The sequence below is a fragment of the Chiloscyllium punctatum genome, chromosome 9, assembly GCF_047496795.1.
Source record: "Chiloscyllium punctatum isolate Juve2018m chromosome 9, sChiPun1.3, whole genome shotgun sequence".
NCBI classification, from domain to species: Eukaryota; Metazoa; Chordata; class Chondrichthyes; order Orectolobiformes; family Hemiscylliidae; genus Chiloscyllium; species Chiloscyllium punctatum.
Window position 1 is genome coordinate 29,054,757 of NC_092747.1, and position 13,945 is coordinate 29,068,701.

Consider the following 13,945-nt stretch of genomic DNA (forward strand, 5'->3'; position numbering starts at 1 on the left):
AACAGAGAGGAAGATAATCACCCTTTAAAATGGGATGCAAAAGCCAGACTCCGATTTCAACTGTTAATAATAAAAATAACCATGTTCCCTTCAAAGTTCATTTCCTTTGAGAGCATTTAACAATCACATGTAGTAGGAAGTAACTGCATTCGTAAGAGAACAAAAACTCCACTAGAACATTTAGCACATTTGATGTGGAATTAATAAAAATTGCCTATTTTTGCAGGCAGGAAAAGTGAAGGCTGTTGGAATTGTGGGTATTGAAAGGAAGTTGGAGGAAAAACGAAAGGAGACCGACAAAAACATCTCTGAAGTAAGTTGTTGTGAATGTTCAAGGCCAGTCATCTGTCTGAATCCACTGTATTCATTTCCTGTGAAATAATAGAGTGAATACTGTGTCAAAACAGATCTCCCTGAGATTGTTTCACCCTGAAACACCAGAATAGGTGTCTAGAATTTAGGAAGGAAATGTTATTTATATGAATACTTTTTTTAAACTTTGTATTGTGCTTTATGAGTACTATAAAGTTTAAACAAGATGACTTTGTTGCAAATTTTCCTGATTTGGCCAGTATATTATATTGTAGTACAGAATTAAACACTGTGAAATTAAGGCACTGATATTTCTGTTCCAAAGCTGTGGTAATGAATATATCTGCGAGTCTTGCGTATATCCATGTGACATTAAGACAACATGATAGTGACATGGTGCATTTCTGTAAAGGTACTTGCTGTACGATGAAGGTTGTCATTGAGAATTTGACAGATCATTTTGTGGAAGAATAATTTCTGCTTGCTCATTACCCATTCCATATTATGGAACATGGTACAAATGCTGTATCTGTCATCTAACTGGGTTTTCCCAACATTGAAGAGGCAGCATGAGTGAATCTGGGGCTCAAGTTGGAAAAGTCATTTTCAAGTGTCAGGGCTTTAGTACTATAGAACTGGTATAGAATGCACTGAAATTAATCTTTCTTGTTGCCAAACTGCAGAGTGAAAGCTATGTTATTTTTCTCCGATGAGAGAATGCCTCATGAACAGGCTGGGACTGTTTTCCCTGGAGAGTCGGAGGCTGAGGGGTTACCTTATAGAGATTTACAAAATTATGAGGAGCATGGATAGGGTAAATAGGCAAAGTCTTTTCTCTGGGGTCAGGGAGTCCAGAACTAGAGGGCATAGGTTTAGGGTGAGAGGGGAAAAATGTAAAAGAGACCTAAGGGGCAACTTTTTCACGCAGAGGGTGGTACGGGTATGGAATGAGCCGCCAGAGGAAGTGGTGGAGGCTGGTATAATTACAACATTTAAAAGGCGTCTGGATGGGTATATGAATAGGAAGGGTTTGGAGAGATATGGGCCAGGTGCTGGCAGGTGAGACTAGATTGGGTTGGGATATCTGGTCGGCATGGATGGGTTGGACCGAAGGGTCTGTTTCCATGCTGTACCTAAGTGTACTACCTACCAAGTCTAGTTAGTGATAATCATGGGAACAAACCACAGCAGAACTCTAAAAGCCAAGTAGATCTGAAAATAAAGAATAACCTGCACTATGTTATGGCCCAGGTCCGTCCCTTCAAAACATTTTTAAGCAGGTAGCCCAGACCTTAACTTTGCTATTTATTTCCGTAAGTGTATAGTGGATATTCCCAGAGTGAATTAGCTGGTCGGACAGCTGAATTTTAAACAAACAATTTATTTACGAATTTACGGAATGAAAGACAACAAACCGAAAATAGAATACCCAAATAGCTTGCCTATCTGAACCCAACAGGCTATCCCGACTTAATGATGTTGTTCCAAAATACTTGCAACAATCCTAATAATCAGACCCCCTTAGCGCACAGAGTAAAAATGACACAAAAAGCTTACAGGTTACAAAGTCAGAAGGAGGGAGAGTACTTCCAGTTTCAACTGTGACCCTGACTCATCTAACCTCTGAACTGAACTGAACTGAACTGACCTGCACAGCTAGAGCCCCCTAAATTAAACCTTTTTTTAAAAGACCTGAAACCAGAGGCATTATCTGTTATACGTAAACAAAAAGGACCCCAATAAATCTTTCAAACCCAGACCAATTACCCCCGTCTGAAAAAAATCTCAAGGGCACAGAAACTTTGAGAAAGGACCAGCTTTGTGAGAACTGAAATAAAAATGTGACTTGCTGAGGAATGAATGGTAGTTTTCTTTTGTATTGTAAGGAAAATCAAAATCTTAACTTTGAGTTAGGCATAATTCTCACTCTTTAGACACTGTGAGAATGTGCAAACCCCACACAGACAGTCGAACCTGGCTTTAACCTGCTACTGTGAGGCAGCAGTGCTAACCATTGAGCCACTGTACTGCTCCCATGTATTGCTAAAACTGAGATTGTATTCCGCAAAATAAATTGACATATAGCTTACTATATATTGGGTCAAAGTGCAATTACTATTCATAGAAATACATGGTGGCTTAGTGTTTAGCACTGCTATCTCGCAGCACCAGGGATCCGGGTTTGATTCCATCCTCAGGTGACTGTCCATGTGGAGTTTGCATATTCTCCCAGTGTCTGTGTAGGTTTCCTCCGTGTGCTCTGATTTCCTCCCATTGTCCAAAGATGTACAGGTTAAATGAATTGACCATGCTAAATTGCCCATAGTGTTCGAAGATGTGTAGGCGAGGTGCATTACTTAGGTTAAATGTCAAGTTATAGGGTAGAGGAATGGGTATGGGTGGGATACTCTTCAGCGGGTTGGTGTGGACTTGTTGGGCCAGTGTTTCCACACTGTGTAGGGGTTCTATGATTCTGTGAAAACCAAAACAAGAAAAGCTCCATTACAAAATAATATTGTATTTTGAATTTCTTTTCAAGTCCTTTGAATATGACAAGCTATTTTGATTTTACAGATGAATTACATCATATTTAGTGACCCCAGTTCTAGTAAAGGTTTCCTGCCAGAGCTGTTTGTCTCTGATAAGAATCCTGCAGTTCAATTCTATTTATCGCAGGAAGTTCCTGTTAGGTGTGTGCCCATTGCCTTTTGTTCCCAGACTCTCTGAATAATTCCATCATTGGAGAAACAATATTAAGTTGACTTTTCTACTGGTTTTTTAAAAAATGAAACAGTCCTGGAAATTTCCATGGGGTCCTTCAGCTTATCATCTGGAAGAATTTATATTATATTCATTTGTGTTATTTTAGATCACATTGTTTAAACTGAAGAGTGCAAGATACAGAATTGAGCCTACTTAGCCAACATAAGGAAAACTTTAAATATTCTATGATATAGAAATGCTAATTACCGGTTTTCTTTCTCTTAGTGCAAAAATCTACATAATTTGGCACTCTCAGTATAACTGCTATTTTTAAGTTTAATTTTACCAGGAAGCTCTATATTGTCTTTGTAAATGTAGTCAGATACTTTTTGATTGTTTAGTTGCATCGCTTGGATAGGCTCGAGGCATTAGAAGTTCCAATTGCATTTTGAATGCAGTATCGGAGTTTGAAGGTGCTTTTACATTGATGTGTCAAGGCAGTGCTTTACAAGTTTCCAGTTATAGCCAGTGGCACGCGGAATGTGTATTTGATGTCACCTGCAAATACACATTGAAACACAGTCAGACTTTGCAAGCCAGTCACGCTGTTGAGTTACCATCTGTTCTGAAAGACTGATTTTAAATAAAAATACAAGTTTTTTGAACAAATGCTACATGACTGAGTATGTACTGGCAACAAGTTGATAAATGTTTTAACCTTTCTAAGGCATGCCCATACTTGTCAGTAAACCGGAGAGTAATTAGATTAGATTAGATTCAGTGTTCTCAAGTCTCAGATGAAAATATTTAAAGAAGGCCCAACAAGTCCACACCAACCCTCCAAGCAACCCATCCAGACCCATTCCCTTACATTCACCCCTGACTAATGCACCTGACACTATGGGCAATTTAGAAGGCCAATTCACCTTACTTGCATGTCTTTGGACTGTGGGAGAAAACTGGAGCACCCAGAGGAAACCCACACAGACACTGGGAGAATGTGCAAACTCCACACAGACAGTTGCCCAAGGTGGGATTTGAACCCGGGTCTCTCGCGCTGTGAGGCAGCAGTGCTAACCACTGAGCCACCGTGCCGCCCTAACTTTGAAACTTTATATGATTCAGGGAAGAACCAAATAGTTTTGGGAGAATTTGTGGATCTAGATGTAGAATTTGGGTTTTTAAGAAAAGAATCTGTTAACAGTGGGAAATGGCAGATGGGGTGACTCTTCTTTTGAACATGGTAGGCCATTAGATTTTTGAGCGTAGTTTATTGTTTCAGCTGTTGTGCTCCAATGTGTCACAACTGTCACAGTAGAGTTTTCAGAGCAGTTTGTTAGATGTGGATTGGCCTGAAGTCACTTAAGGAAGATGAAAGCTCTAAATAAAAAGATTTAATTTTTCAGCTTTGTAGTTACAGACCATCAACCAAGCAGGGAAAAGCCTCAAGGAAAACCTGTACAAATGTTTTATAATAATGTTAACACAGTGTAGCAGAGATGTTGTCTTCACTTGTTTATGGCTATGTAATTATGGCTGCTACACATTTCAGAAATTAGCTAGGAGAGAGAAACTAAAGTTGGCCTGAGGTGAACAAATATCCTAGTTGCTAATACAAGAAGCTTTTCCTTCAACTAGGCATTATTTGATTGTCACTTCGGTAATATAGCCTTCTTTAAATTTTTTCATCTGAGGCTTAAGGAGAACACTAAAGCAGCACTTGCAACCTGCAAGTTAATCTGTTAACCTTTGCATATAGTGTTGCTTATGAAAGACCTTGTTCAGAAGACAGTGGTGAAAGAGAATAGTTTTCTGAGCTTCTAACATTTGTTACTGTAACTCATGAAAAATAGATTCCTTGATAAGATGAGTTTCGCAGAGGTCATGTGTTTATTTTACATGTGATATTCTTTTAATCCCTTATCTGACAAATAGAAAATGAGACTTCTCTCATCTCACACTTAATTATATGTTGGACTTCCTGCTTAAATAGATTTTCAGGCAAAATGTACCACCATGCAATTGTTGAAACCTGTACTAGTTTGTACAGTGGGTAATGCAGTATTATCGAACAATTTGTTATCCAAGTCTTTGGACTGGGGAGGTGTGTGACGTGGAGATTTTTGACTTCTGCTCAAAACTGTTGTAAAGTTGGAGAGGCAGATGGACCATGTGTCAGGCAACTCCAACTGTTTTCACCTCATGTCAATTCTGTGGGTGCTAAATTGGTGTCCCACAGCTGCACATTAGGTTTGGGGGAACAGGAGACAAGTTCATTCCCATGCTGAACCAGGTGAGATAACCGTGTAGATTGGAGAGTGTGGCACAAGTGAAGTATGTGTATTAAATGGATTTCCATTTGATAAAGTGCTGCTAACATAATGCTCAGATTCACTATTTAAAGATGATTCACACTAGAAAGTTGAAGCCCATAGAATAAAAGGGATTGACAGCATGAATATGAATTTCGCTGAGTGGCAGATAAGTAATGATAAATGGTTTGTTTTTTCAGATTGGAAGAGGGTCAAAAATGGGTTTCCCAAGGTCTCAGTCTTGGGTCTGATGTTTTTGTTGTTATATATTATTGATCTGGACTTTGGTGTGCTGAGCATGGGTTTAAAACACAAACCTTGGGATTATCATAAACTGTGAAGGAGCATCTGAACTGGCTGTGGAATTAGTAAATGCAAAGCAGATGAAATTTCATGCTGAGAAATATGAAATTGTACAATTTAATAGGAAAACAAGAAGCAATGTATACTTAGAGGAGAAGAAAAACAGGACCTTTCATAATTGCTAGATGTCCCAAAATGTCAATGAACCACTTTTCCATTATACCAATTCATGGAATGTAGGAAATGAGGCATCTAATTTGTGCATTTCAAACAGCACTGTGATAACTACAAGCTTTTCAGTCATTTTAGTTGATGCTGGGGTTAACGTCCCTCTCTTACTTGATACTTTATGCCCTTGTCAGAAAGCAGTCAGAACTTTGGTTCATTGTCTCATCAGAATGTCATCACTGTAGCAGTACGGCACTTACTCAGTACTGCATAGGGGCATCAGCATTGCTTTTTGTGCTGAAGTCCTGGAATGGAATGAGAGTGAAGTGACAAAAGAGCTGTAGAAACTGACAAATTGGGATATATGGACAAAAATCATTGAAAGTGGCAGGCAAGTTGACAAAATCAAAATGGCTTAAAGGATTCTGCACTTAATTATATTTATAAACTAAACAAAAGCAAGGAACTTTTGATGAACACTTAAAAAACTTTGGTTTGGTCCCAGTGTATTGTGTCCAATTCTGAGCATCATAATTTGGGAAGGATGTGAAGGCTTTGGAGACCATGCCAAAAAGATCTATGGGAATGGTCCAAGGGATGTGGGACTTCAGTTATGAACTGAGACTGGTGAAAATGTGATTGTTCTCCTTTGAGAAAGAGATTAAAAGTGCTCCAAAAGATTAAAAGTCAGTAGTGAGTAAACGGAGAGAAACCGGTCCCAGTAGTAAAATAATTGTGCACCAGAAGGCACTATTTTAAGGTGATTCACACAAGAATCAATGGTGGCATGCAGAAAACCTGTGGTTAGAATGCAGTATCTGGTGGAGACAGTTTTCATTGTGGCTTTCAAGAGGGCATTGTATAAGCAACTGAAAAGAAACTGGAGTGGTAACTGAAAGGTGAGGAGGACCAGACTGGCTAAATCACTCCTGTATAGAGTAGGCAGGGATGAATGGCTTCCTCCAGTGCTGTGACCATTCTTCAATTCTTGGTGGTATGATGTTAGTGGAAGGTGTTGGAATATTGACCGTGGCCACAGAACCTTTGTGCATCTAGGAGAATTCTTACTCTGCTATGTCCAGCAAAACCTTTTCAACAATTTTCATGCCTGTTCTTGGGTGAATATTAATGGCTTCACTGCCTGACCCAAATGGCAGCCAGCTGTCATCTTCATTGTTTGATATTGTTCCTTGCTTTAATGTTTGAACCTTGCAGGTTTATTCAGCAATCATGGGTGAGAATGAAGAAGTTCATCATAAACAACAATAACCCCTCTTATGGTGACAGCTGTAGAAATCACATTTTAGTTGGTGTCATTTTAAGTACTCACCCCAGAGACTCAACCACGTAACTGAAGCTGTCATTTCAACACAGAACTGGAGGAGTGTTGCTCTGCAAGAGTTGTTATCTTCTAGATGACGTGATAAACCCAATTTCACTCTACCCTCTTACAGCAATATAAAAGACCCTGTGGCACAATTGTCAACTTTTACTTTTCTAGCCCATGTTACTTCAATTAATCTGTTTAGAGAAATTCTGATACATCTAACGAGCAGATGGGACTTGAACCTCCAGGCTCAAAGATAGCGACACTGCCACATGTACCCTTCAAATGTGTATCCTATACCAATACCACTAAAACATCTAATTCACCTCTTGACTATTAGCAGGTGATTGTTTTATACAAATTGGTTGCTGCATTTGCTTAAATTACCATAGTGATTACCATACCATACTTCTCATGTGACAGCAGTACAGTCAAAATAGATGCTTCATGCAGAATTCACTCTGAAACCTGTTAGAGCAAGTTCTTTGTTTCTGTGGAAAAAAGTAGATGGTTGTTTTCACGTTCCAAATGGGATCTGATGTTTGATAACACTGTTGATATTAGTGTTCCTTATTGAAAAAGTCACGCTTGAAATTGTTATATGTTATTAGTGCCAAACATCCCTCAGATTTGAAGGTGCTTTATGTTTATTTTTGCAGTATAATTGTGAATATGAGTTGTTTAGACAATAGTAGCTCCAATTGAAAGCTGTTCTTCCTGTTACGGAAGCATAATGAAAGACAATTTCCCTTCAAATGTTGTGCTAACGCGTTGTTTTTGCTGAAAATGTGTTAAATGTAACACAGAAATACATTTATAGAGAGAATTTAATCATGTAATTGGAAATGTCTACATTTTCCTCAAATTTAGCTATTCACCATATGTTATACTGACCTTACATTCAATTACATAAAATGTACATGGATTAGTTAAGCACAGAAACAGGCCATTCAGTTTAGCCAGGCAATAATGGCACAGCAGAACACTCAAGCCTTGTCCCGTCCTCCTTCTTTCAACTCCATCAGCTTAATCCTCAACTACCTTCCGCAAAGGATGATCTCATTGATCCCTACAAATACTTAGAGATAGACATGGTAGATGCTTCCCTAGCTGGGAGTCTAGAACCAGGGGAACAAAATTTCAAAATGAGCGAAAGGTCACTTAGGACCAAGTTGAGATTTTTTTTGTTTACTCAGAAGATGGTGAATCTTTGGAAATCTTTAACTCAGAGGGCTATGGAACGTCAATCAATGATTGTATTCAGTTTAGAGCTTGACAAATCTAGAAATATCAATGATGTAAAGGCATGTGGCAAAGTGGTGTGGAGAAGTATTGAAATAGATGATCAGCCATGACTGTATTGAATGGCTGAGCGGGCTCAATGGGCTGAATGGGCTACTATGGTCCTAGCTCAATATTTGTATTTTAATTTTAAGTATGTCTCTTTGAAATTTTATACAATTAATTAGTTTTTATAATTTATGATTACTACCAGAAGATGTTTTTCTCTTTAATTCCTAGGCTTTTGAAGATCTCAGTCAGCTTATGAAAAAGGTAAGCTTCCATGAACACTTCCTATTCAGCTTGTAACAATATTGAACATTAACTGAAAATGACTATTATTGGATTTTAATAAATTAATTAGCAATAAATAAAAGCCACATTAATTGATGATGGATACTATATAATATGATTGCATCTGAGGTAGCATGTATGGCATAGTTCTTAAAAATATATTGGTGACTGTTCTGTTGCAAAACAGAAGCCTTGCTTAACATATTATGAAAGGATTTTGAACCTGTAAGTCACTCAACACCGTAGTGGGAGGTCAAACAATTTCCTCGCCTACAGTGATCAGACAAGACTCAAAAGTTGATTTGTTTTTTTTAGTATATGCAAGGGAAATCACATGTATGCAAAGATGGTACATGAATTCCAGTGATTAATTGCATGTGGTTACAGTTATACTATTACAGTACATCTAGGTCAGTTGCAGTGATCTAATCATGGGGGTGCCGATTATATAATTCAGCAACCAGTGTCTTTAAACTATTCTATCACAATCCAGTTTACAAACGTTTTTTAGTTCTTGTATGCGACTTATATGCTCATACATTCTTGTGACACCTCTCAAACCCCACTCTGCTGGTTCAGCAGAGATAACATGTTGGTTGCAGCTGGTCCCAACAGCCTGAGTCTGTGTTGTGTCTTCAACACTTCCCCTTTCAACACAACCGAGGAAAAAACAGCCTGCTTAATAGCTACTCCATTCACCATCTTATGACTCTGTCCACAAGCAATGCATTGTAGCAGAGTGTTCCATGTACAAGATGCAATGTAACAATTTTCCAAGCCTCCGTTGACAGGCCATTCCTTCATCCAGGTTGACAAGGGCAGTTGAGATGTGGAAACACCACATTTACATGTCCCCTTCCAAATGAAGTACCAACTTGATTTGGAATTACTTCACCACACCTTCATGGTCACTGGATTAAAAAACCTGGAATTTCATTTCCTTCTGACAGCACTGGGTGATTCAAGACAGCAGGTCACTACTACCTTCTTGTGGTTAGTTTGAATTGGCAATGAATACTGGCTTTGCCAGAGATGCTGTCACACCTGTAGGAAAACATTCTTGCAATTCTTTATTGAGCAGCCAGCAGAAGTAGTCACTAGTTCTTCAACACCTTCCTTTTTCATGATGAGAGAAGAGGACACTGCAAGGCTCATTGTCATAGCAGTCTCCCAGGTCTTGCTTTGATTTGTTTTATGCATATATGTTCCTCCTAATCCCAAATAATTACAATACAAAGTGAAGTTCTTAAAAAAAAGGAAATAAATGTTAGCTGGCAAAGTGGTGCTATTGAGCCTAGGATTCTCTACACAAGACACAAAACCTTTCAGAATGATGGTTACACATCAGCAACTTGAGCATAGTTCCTGATAACAGCATTCCCAAGGATTTGTTGATTTCCAGTTCACTTTGAGTTACAAGTAGTGTGAGATTTGAAGGTAAGGGAGAAGAAAACGTTTAGACAAGGTCAAGAAACTGAAGATAAAAGTACAAACGTTTGTTATAAGGCTACATCTTGCTTCTTTTGTAGAGAGGCATCTCTGTGGTTCGTAGTAGTTTCTAATCCCACCTAATAAAGAAAGCTTGTTAATTATCAGTCTATGGGCAACTTATCATCTAGTACAGCACTTGTCACTATTCATTCTTACTGATCAGTATTCTGAATTGAACTATTTTTTTAACTGGCAAATATATTCAGAATGGAACAAGTAAATCCTTTTGTTTTCTTTAGGCCAAAGAGATGGTTGATTTGTCAAAATTAATAGCAAACAAAATCAAAGATAAGCAAGGAGATATTTCTGAGGATGAGGTAAGAAGTATGTTTAGTTAATTTTAAAGGAATAAAGAATGCTTCATTGGCATCTTTCATATTGCTGATTAATGCCCTAGGTCTCAACAGACAACCACTTGTTACACAGTCAGATGTGGAAGCCATATCTTGCACCAAACCCACAAACAGCAGATGACCAGACGGTTGTTATTCCAGTGTGGATGGGAGTTGTGCATGGGAAGCCTGTGGAATCCCTATTGTGGCACACTTGGAAGGAAATGCCTATAATTGTAAGATTCAGCTGGGCAATTCCCCAATGCATGGAACACTCAAAGTTTCCATGTAAATTGGAGATCTTGGAGTGTTTAGATGAACCTAAGTAGTTATTCTTCATTCACCCCAAGTACACCTCTGTCAGAGCACTTACACATCTCTGACCCTGACCCAAGGCCCCAGTGGGACCTAAATCCCCCTTTGCTGGTGAGACATCCCTCTAATCATTCTCTGTCTCAACTCTCCCTCTCTCAACTCTCTCCCTCTCTCAACTCTCTCCCCCTCTCTCACACTCACTCTTGAATTGTTTCAGTTGGAGCTTAACTATTGATGCATATTTGTCTTTCAGTCTTATCTGACTTTGCACAATTGTCTGTTCATTGTCCAGTGTGACGCTGGTTCACTGAATCTGCTATAGCATCAGAAATAGGAGTGGCAGCAGGGAGAACTTGACTTGCCATTGTCACAAGATGAATGTGTGATTCAAAAGCAAGCTCCTAAAACCACACTCAAGTGTTGTCAGTGAGGTTTTTGATCAAAAGGAAAAGAGAGGCAATCAAGTGATCAGTTTCTAGAGCAAGGAAAACTACTCCTATCAACCTTTGTAAGGTTTTGTGGAGGTTAATTCTGCTTGCACGTTTATAATCTCTGGCTATTGTATTATGGGAGAACTACTGCATGCAGTGGGAAGGCACCTTTTTGATTTATCAACTGTGTGTGATTTCCGCATGCTTGCACTGGACAATTGGGTACCTGATTTATTTAACTAATTTGGTTTTGATCTAAAGGCAATACTTTACAGGAGATTGATGTTTTTAAATGTGGAGAGTTTTAAAAATAACCAACCTTAGTAACATCTTCAATTATAACTTAATTGGGGTAAACTACTTGAAGAGTTTGTAGAACAATTCAGTCTCGTGTTCTCTTGCTCTGTGTCAGGAGCCCTGGATTCACATGTAGGCTACATCAAGTAAGGATGTTTACAGCACTTTGCTTTCATTTTATTCAACCCATGAAGCCTGCTTCTTCCACGTTACGTGTGTATTTTACCTTGTTACGATTCCATCTCCCCTATCTAGTATTTGAAGAGAGTTTTTGCATAGCCCTCGAATTGTGGTGGACAGAAAGATACTCACATATACATACAACTTGGCACAGGAATCCTGATTTGTTGATCTCACAGACACCAGTCATCCTTGGTTTTGCAAGGTGACACAGTTTGCTTGAATTTCCTGATGACATTTCTGATTAAAAACAAAATATCCTGTTTCATAACCAAAACCCAATTGTCTCCATTAACAAATGTAGACTGGCATGAAATGGCAAGATTAAGAACTGTACTCAACCATTTGTTTGCTAGCTCAGCTTTTAACTGTTTCAGCTAAACCCCACAGACACTTGTTTCTTAAAAAACTTATCTTTTTAAAAGCTTGTACGGTTATTTTCATCTAGTCATATACCATGAAACATCATTAAAAAATGCGACTTATGTATGTTACAAAGTTAAAATGCATGTACTTTTTGTTTCACAGACTATCCGTTTCAAGTCCTATTTGCTGAGCATGGGCATAGCTAATCCAGTGACCAGAGAAACGCATGGATCTGGAACACATTACCACTTGCAACTGGCTAAACAGCTGGTGGAAATGTTGCAAGTACCAGTTGAGGTAAATAATGCTCCTTAGCTGCTCTTTCCCACCCATGTGATCAATATTCTGCATCGTAATTCCTGGAAACATTGAGGATTTGGACATGAAACTGAGTGTTGGCAGTTATAAACCCGGTGGCAGTATATTGCAACAACAGCATGATATTTATATAACACCTTTTTTAAAATTGCTGTTATGAACCAGCCCAAAGAAATTAAACAAGTTAAAATTGACACTGAGCCAGAGTTTGTTGATAGATGAGTAAGAAGAAAAGCAGAGTGTGAGGGCTTTTTGTGATCCCTATTTTACTTGATTGCTTGCTGTAGGTTGATGGGAGTTTAAGTAAATAAACACACTTGGTGCATACTCAACCTATATTGCATGAGCAATAAGTCAAACATATATTTTTTTAAAAGTGCATCACCATATTTGTGGGTTCAAAATATCTGTTGGATAATGCTGCACTATAACAACGTCTTGCAACAATGTAGCAACTTTAATGTAGAAAAAGCATAAGATATTTTACACATGACTTCAAAACGAATTATAAGAATTTGGAAGCTGTAGTTTAAGACAGTTTACAGACAATTTCTGCGTTTCATATTTCAGATGGTACTTTACTATTCAGATGTTTAAAGCATGCTTCTGTGTTACACTTGGTAATAGCAAAAAAATATATAAGCAGGCAATTGAACAAATTGTTCAGCAAATGAAAATAACCACAGCCATATGTATCGACATTGATAAAGACCCTGCCTATAAATGTATCCCATGTTTAATATCAATTAGAATTTCTAACTATCCAAGAGAGATGCATAAAATATTGTATTATTTTGAATTTGTCGAGTGTAGTCCATACAAAACTGCCTTGAAATATGTCCATACCCACATGTGCAATATGTCACTGGGAATTTCTCTGTTTAAATGAGTGAGCAAAGTTTTCCAGAGATGGCAATCTGGAGGACACCAAATTTGAGGATGGCACAAATATAAGTGGGAAGGTAAGTATTGTGAATGATGCAGTTAGTCTGCACAGGGATATAGACAAATTGGATAAGTGAGCAAGAAGTGGCAGGTAGTATATAATGTGGGAAAGAATGAAGTTTTGTACTTTGCCAGAAAAAATAGAGTTAAATATTATTTAAATGGGGAAATTCTGCAGAAGGTTACAGCAAAGAGCTTTGGGAGTCCTTTTGTATTAATCATTAAAAGCTACATGCAGGTTCAACAGATAATAGGGAAGTGAAAATAAATGTTGGCCTTTATTCTAAATGAATGGAATAGGAAAATAGGGAGAGCTTGGAAAAACTATGATGTGGAGGAGTTGGTGTTGGACTGGAGTGGACAAAGTTAAAATCACACAACACCAGTTTATAGTCCAACAAGTTTATTCGGAAGCACTAGCTTTCAGAGCACTGCTCCTTCATCAGGTAGCTGTGGAACAGGATAATAAGACACAGAACCTACATCAAAAGATTACAGTGTCATGCCACTGAAATGATATATTGAACAAATCTGGCTTGTTGTTAAGTCTTTCATCTTTTAGAATGGGCT

The 13,945-nt window shown here is 38.3% G+C and overlaps 1 protein-coding gene across 2 annotated transcripts in view; it reads left to right on the forward strand.

Annotated features, from left to right (window-relative positions):
• vps36 (vacuolar protein sorting 36 homolog) overlaps positions 1 to 13,945 on the forward strand; it is a 58,889-nt gene that overhangs the window by 24,974 nt on the left and 19,970 nt on the right. For both annotated transcript variants that reach the window (XM_072577138.1, XM_072577139.1), the window contains exons 6-9: positions 227 to 313; positions 8,647 to 8,679; positions 10,431 to 10,508; positions 12,275 to 12,409. In XM_072577138.1, coding sequence (XP_072433239.1) covers positions 227 to 313; positions 8,647 to 8,679; positions 10,431 to 10,508; positions 12,275 to 12,409 — 333 coding nt within the window. The remainder of the gene's footprint in view (positions 1 to 226; positions 314 to 8,646; positions 8,680 to 10,430; positions 10,509 to 12,274; positions 12,410 to 13,945) is intronic.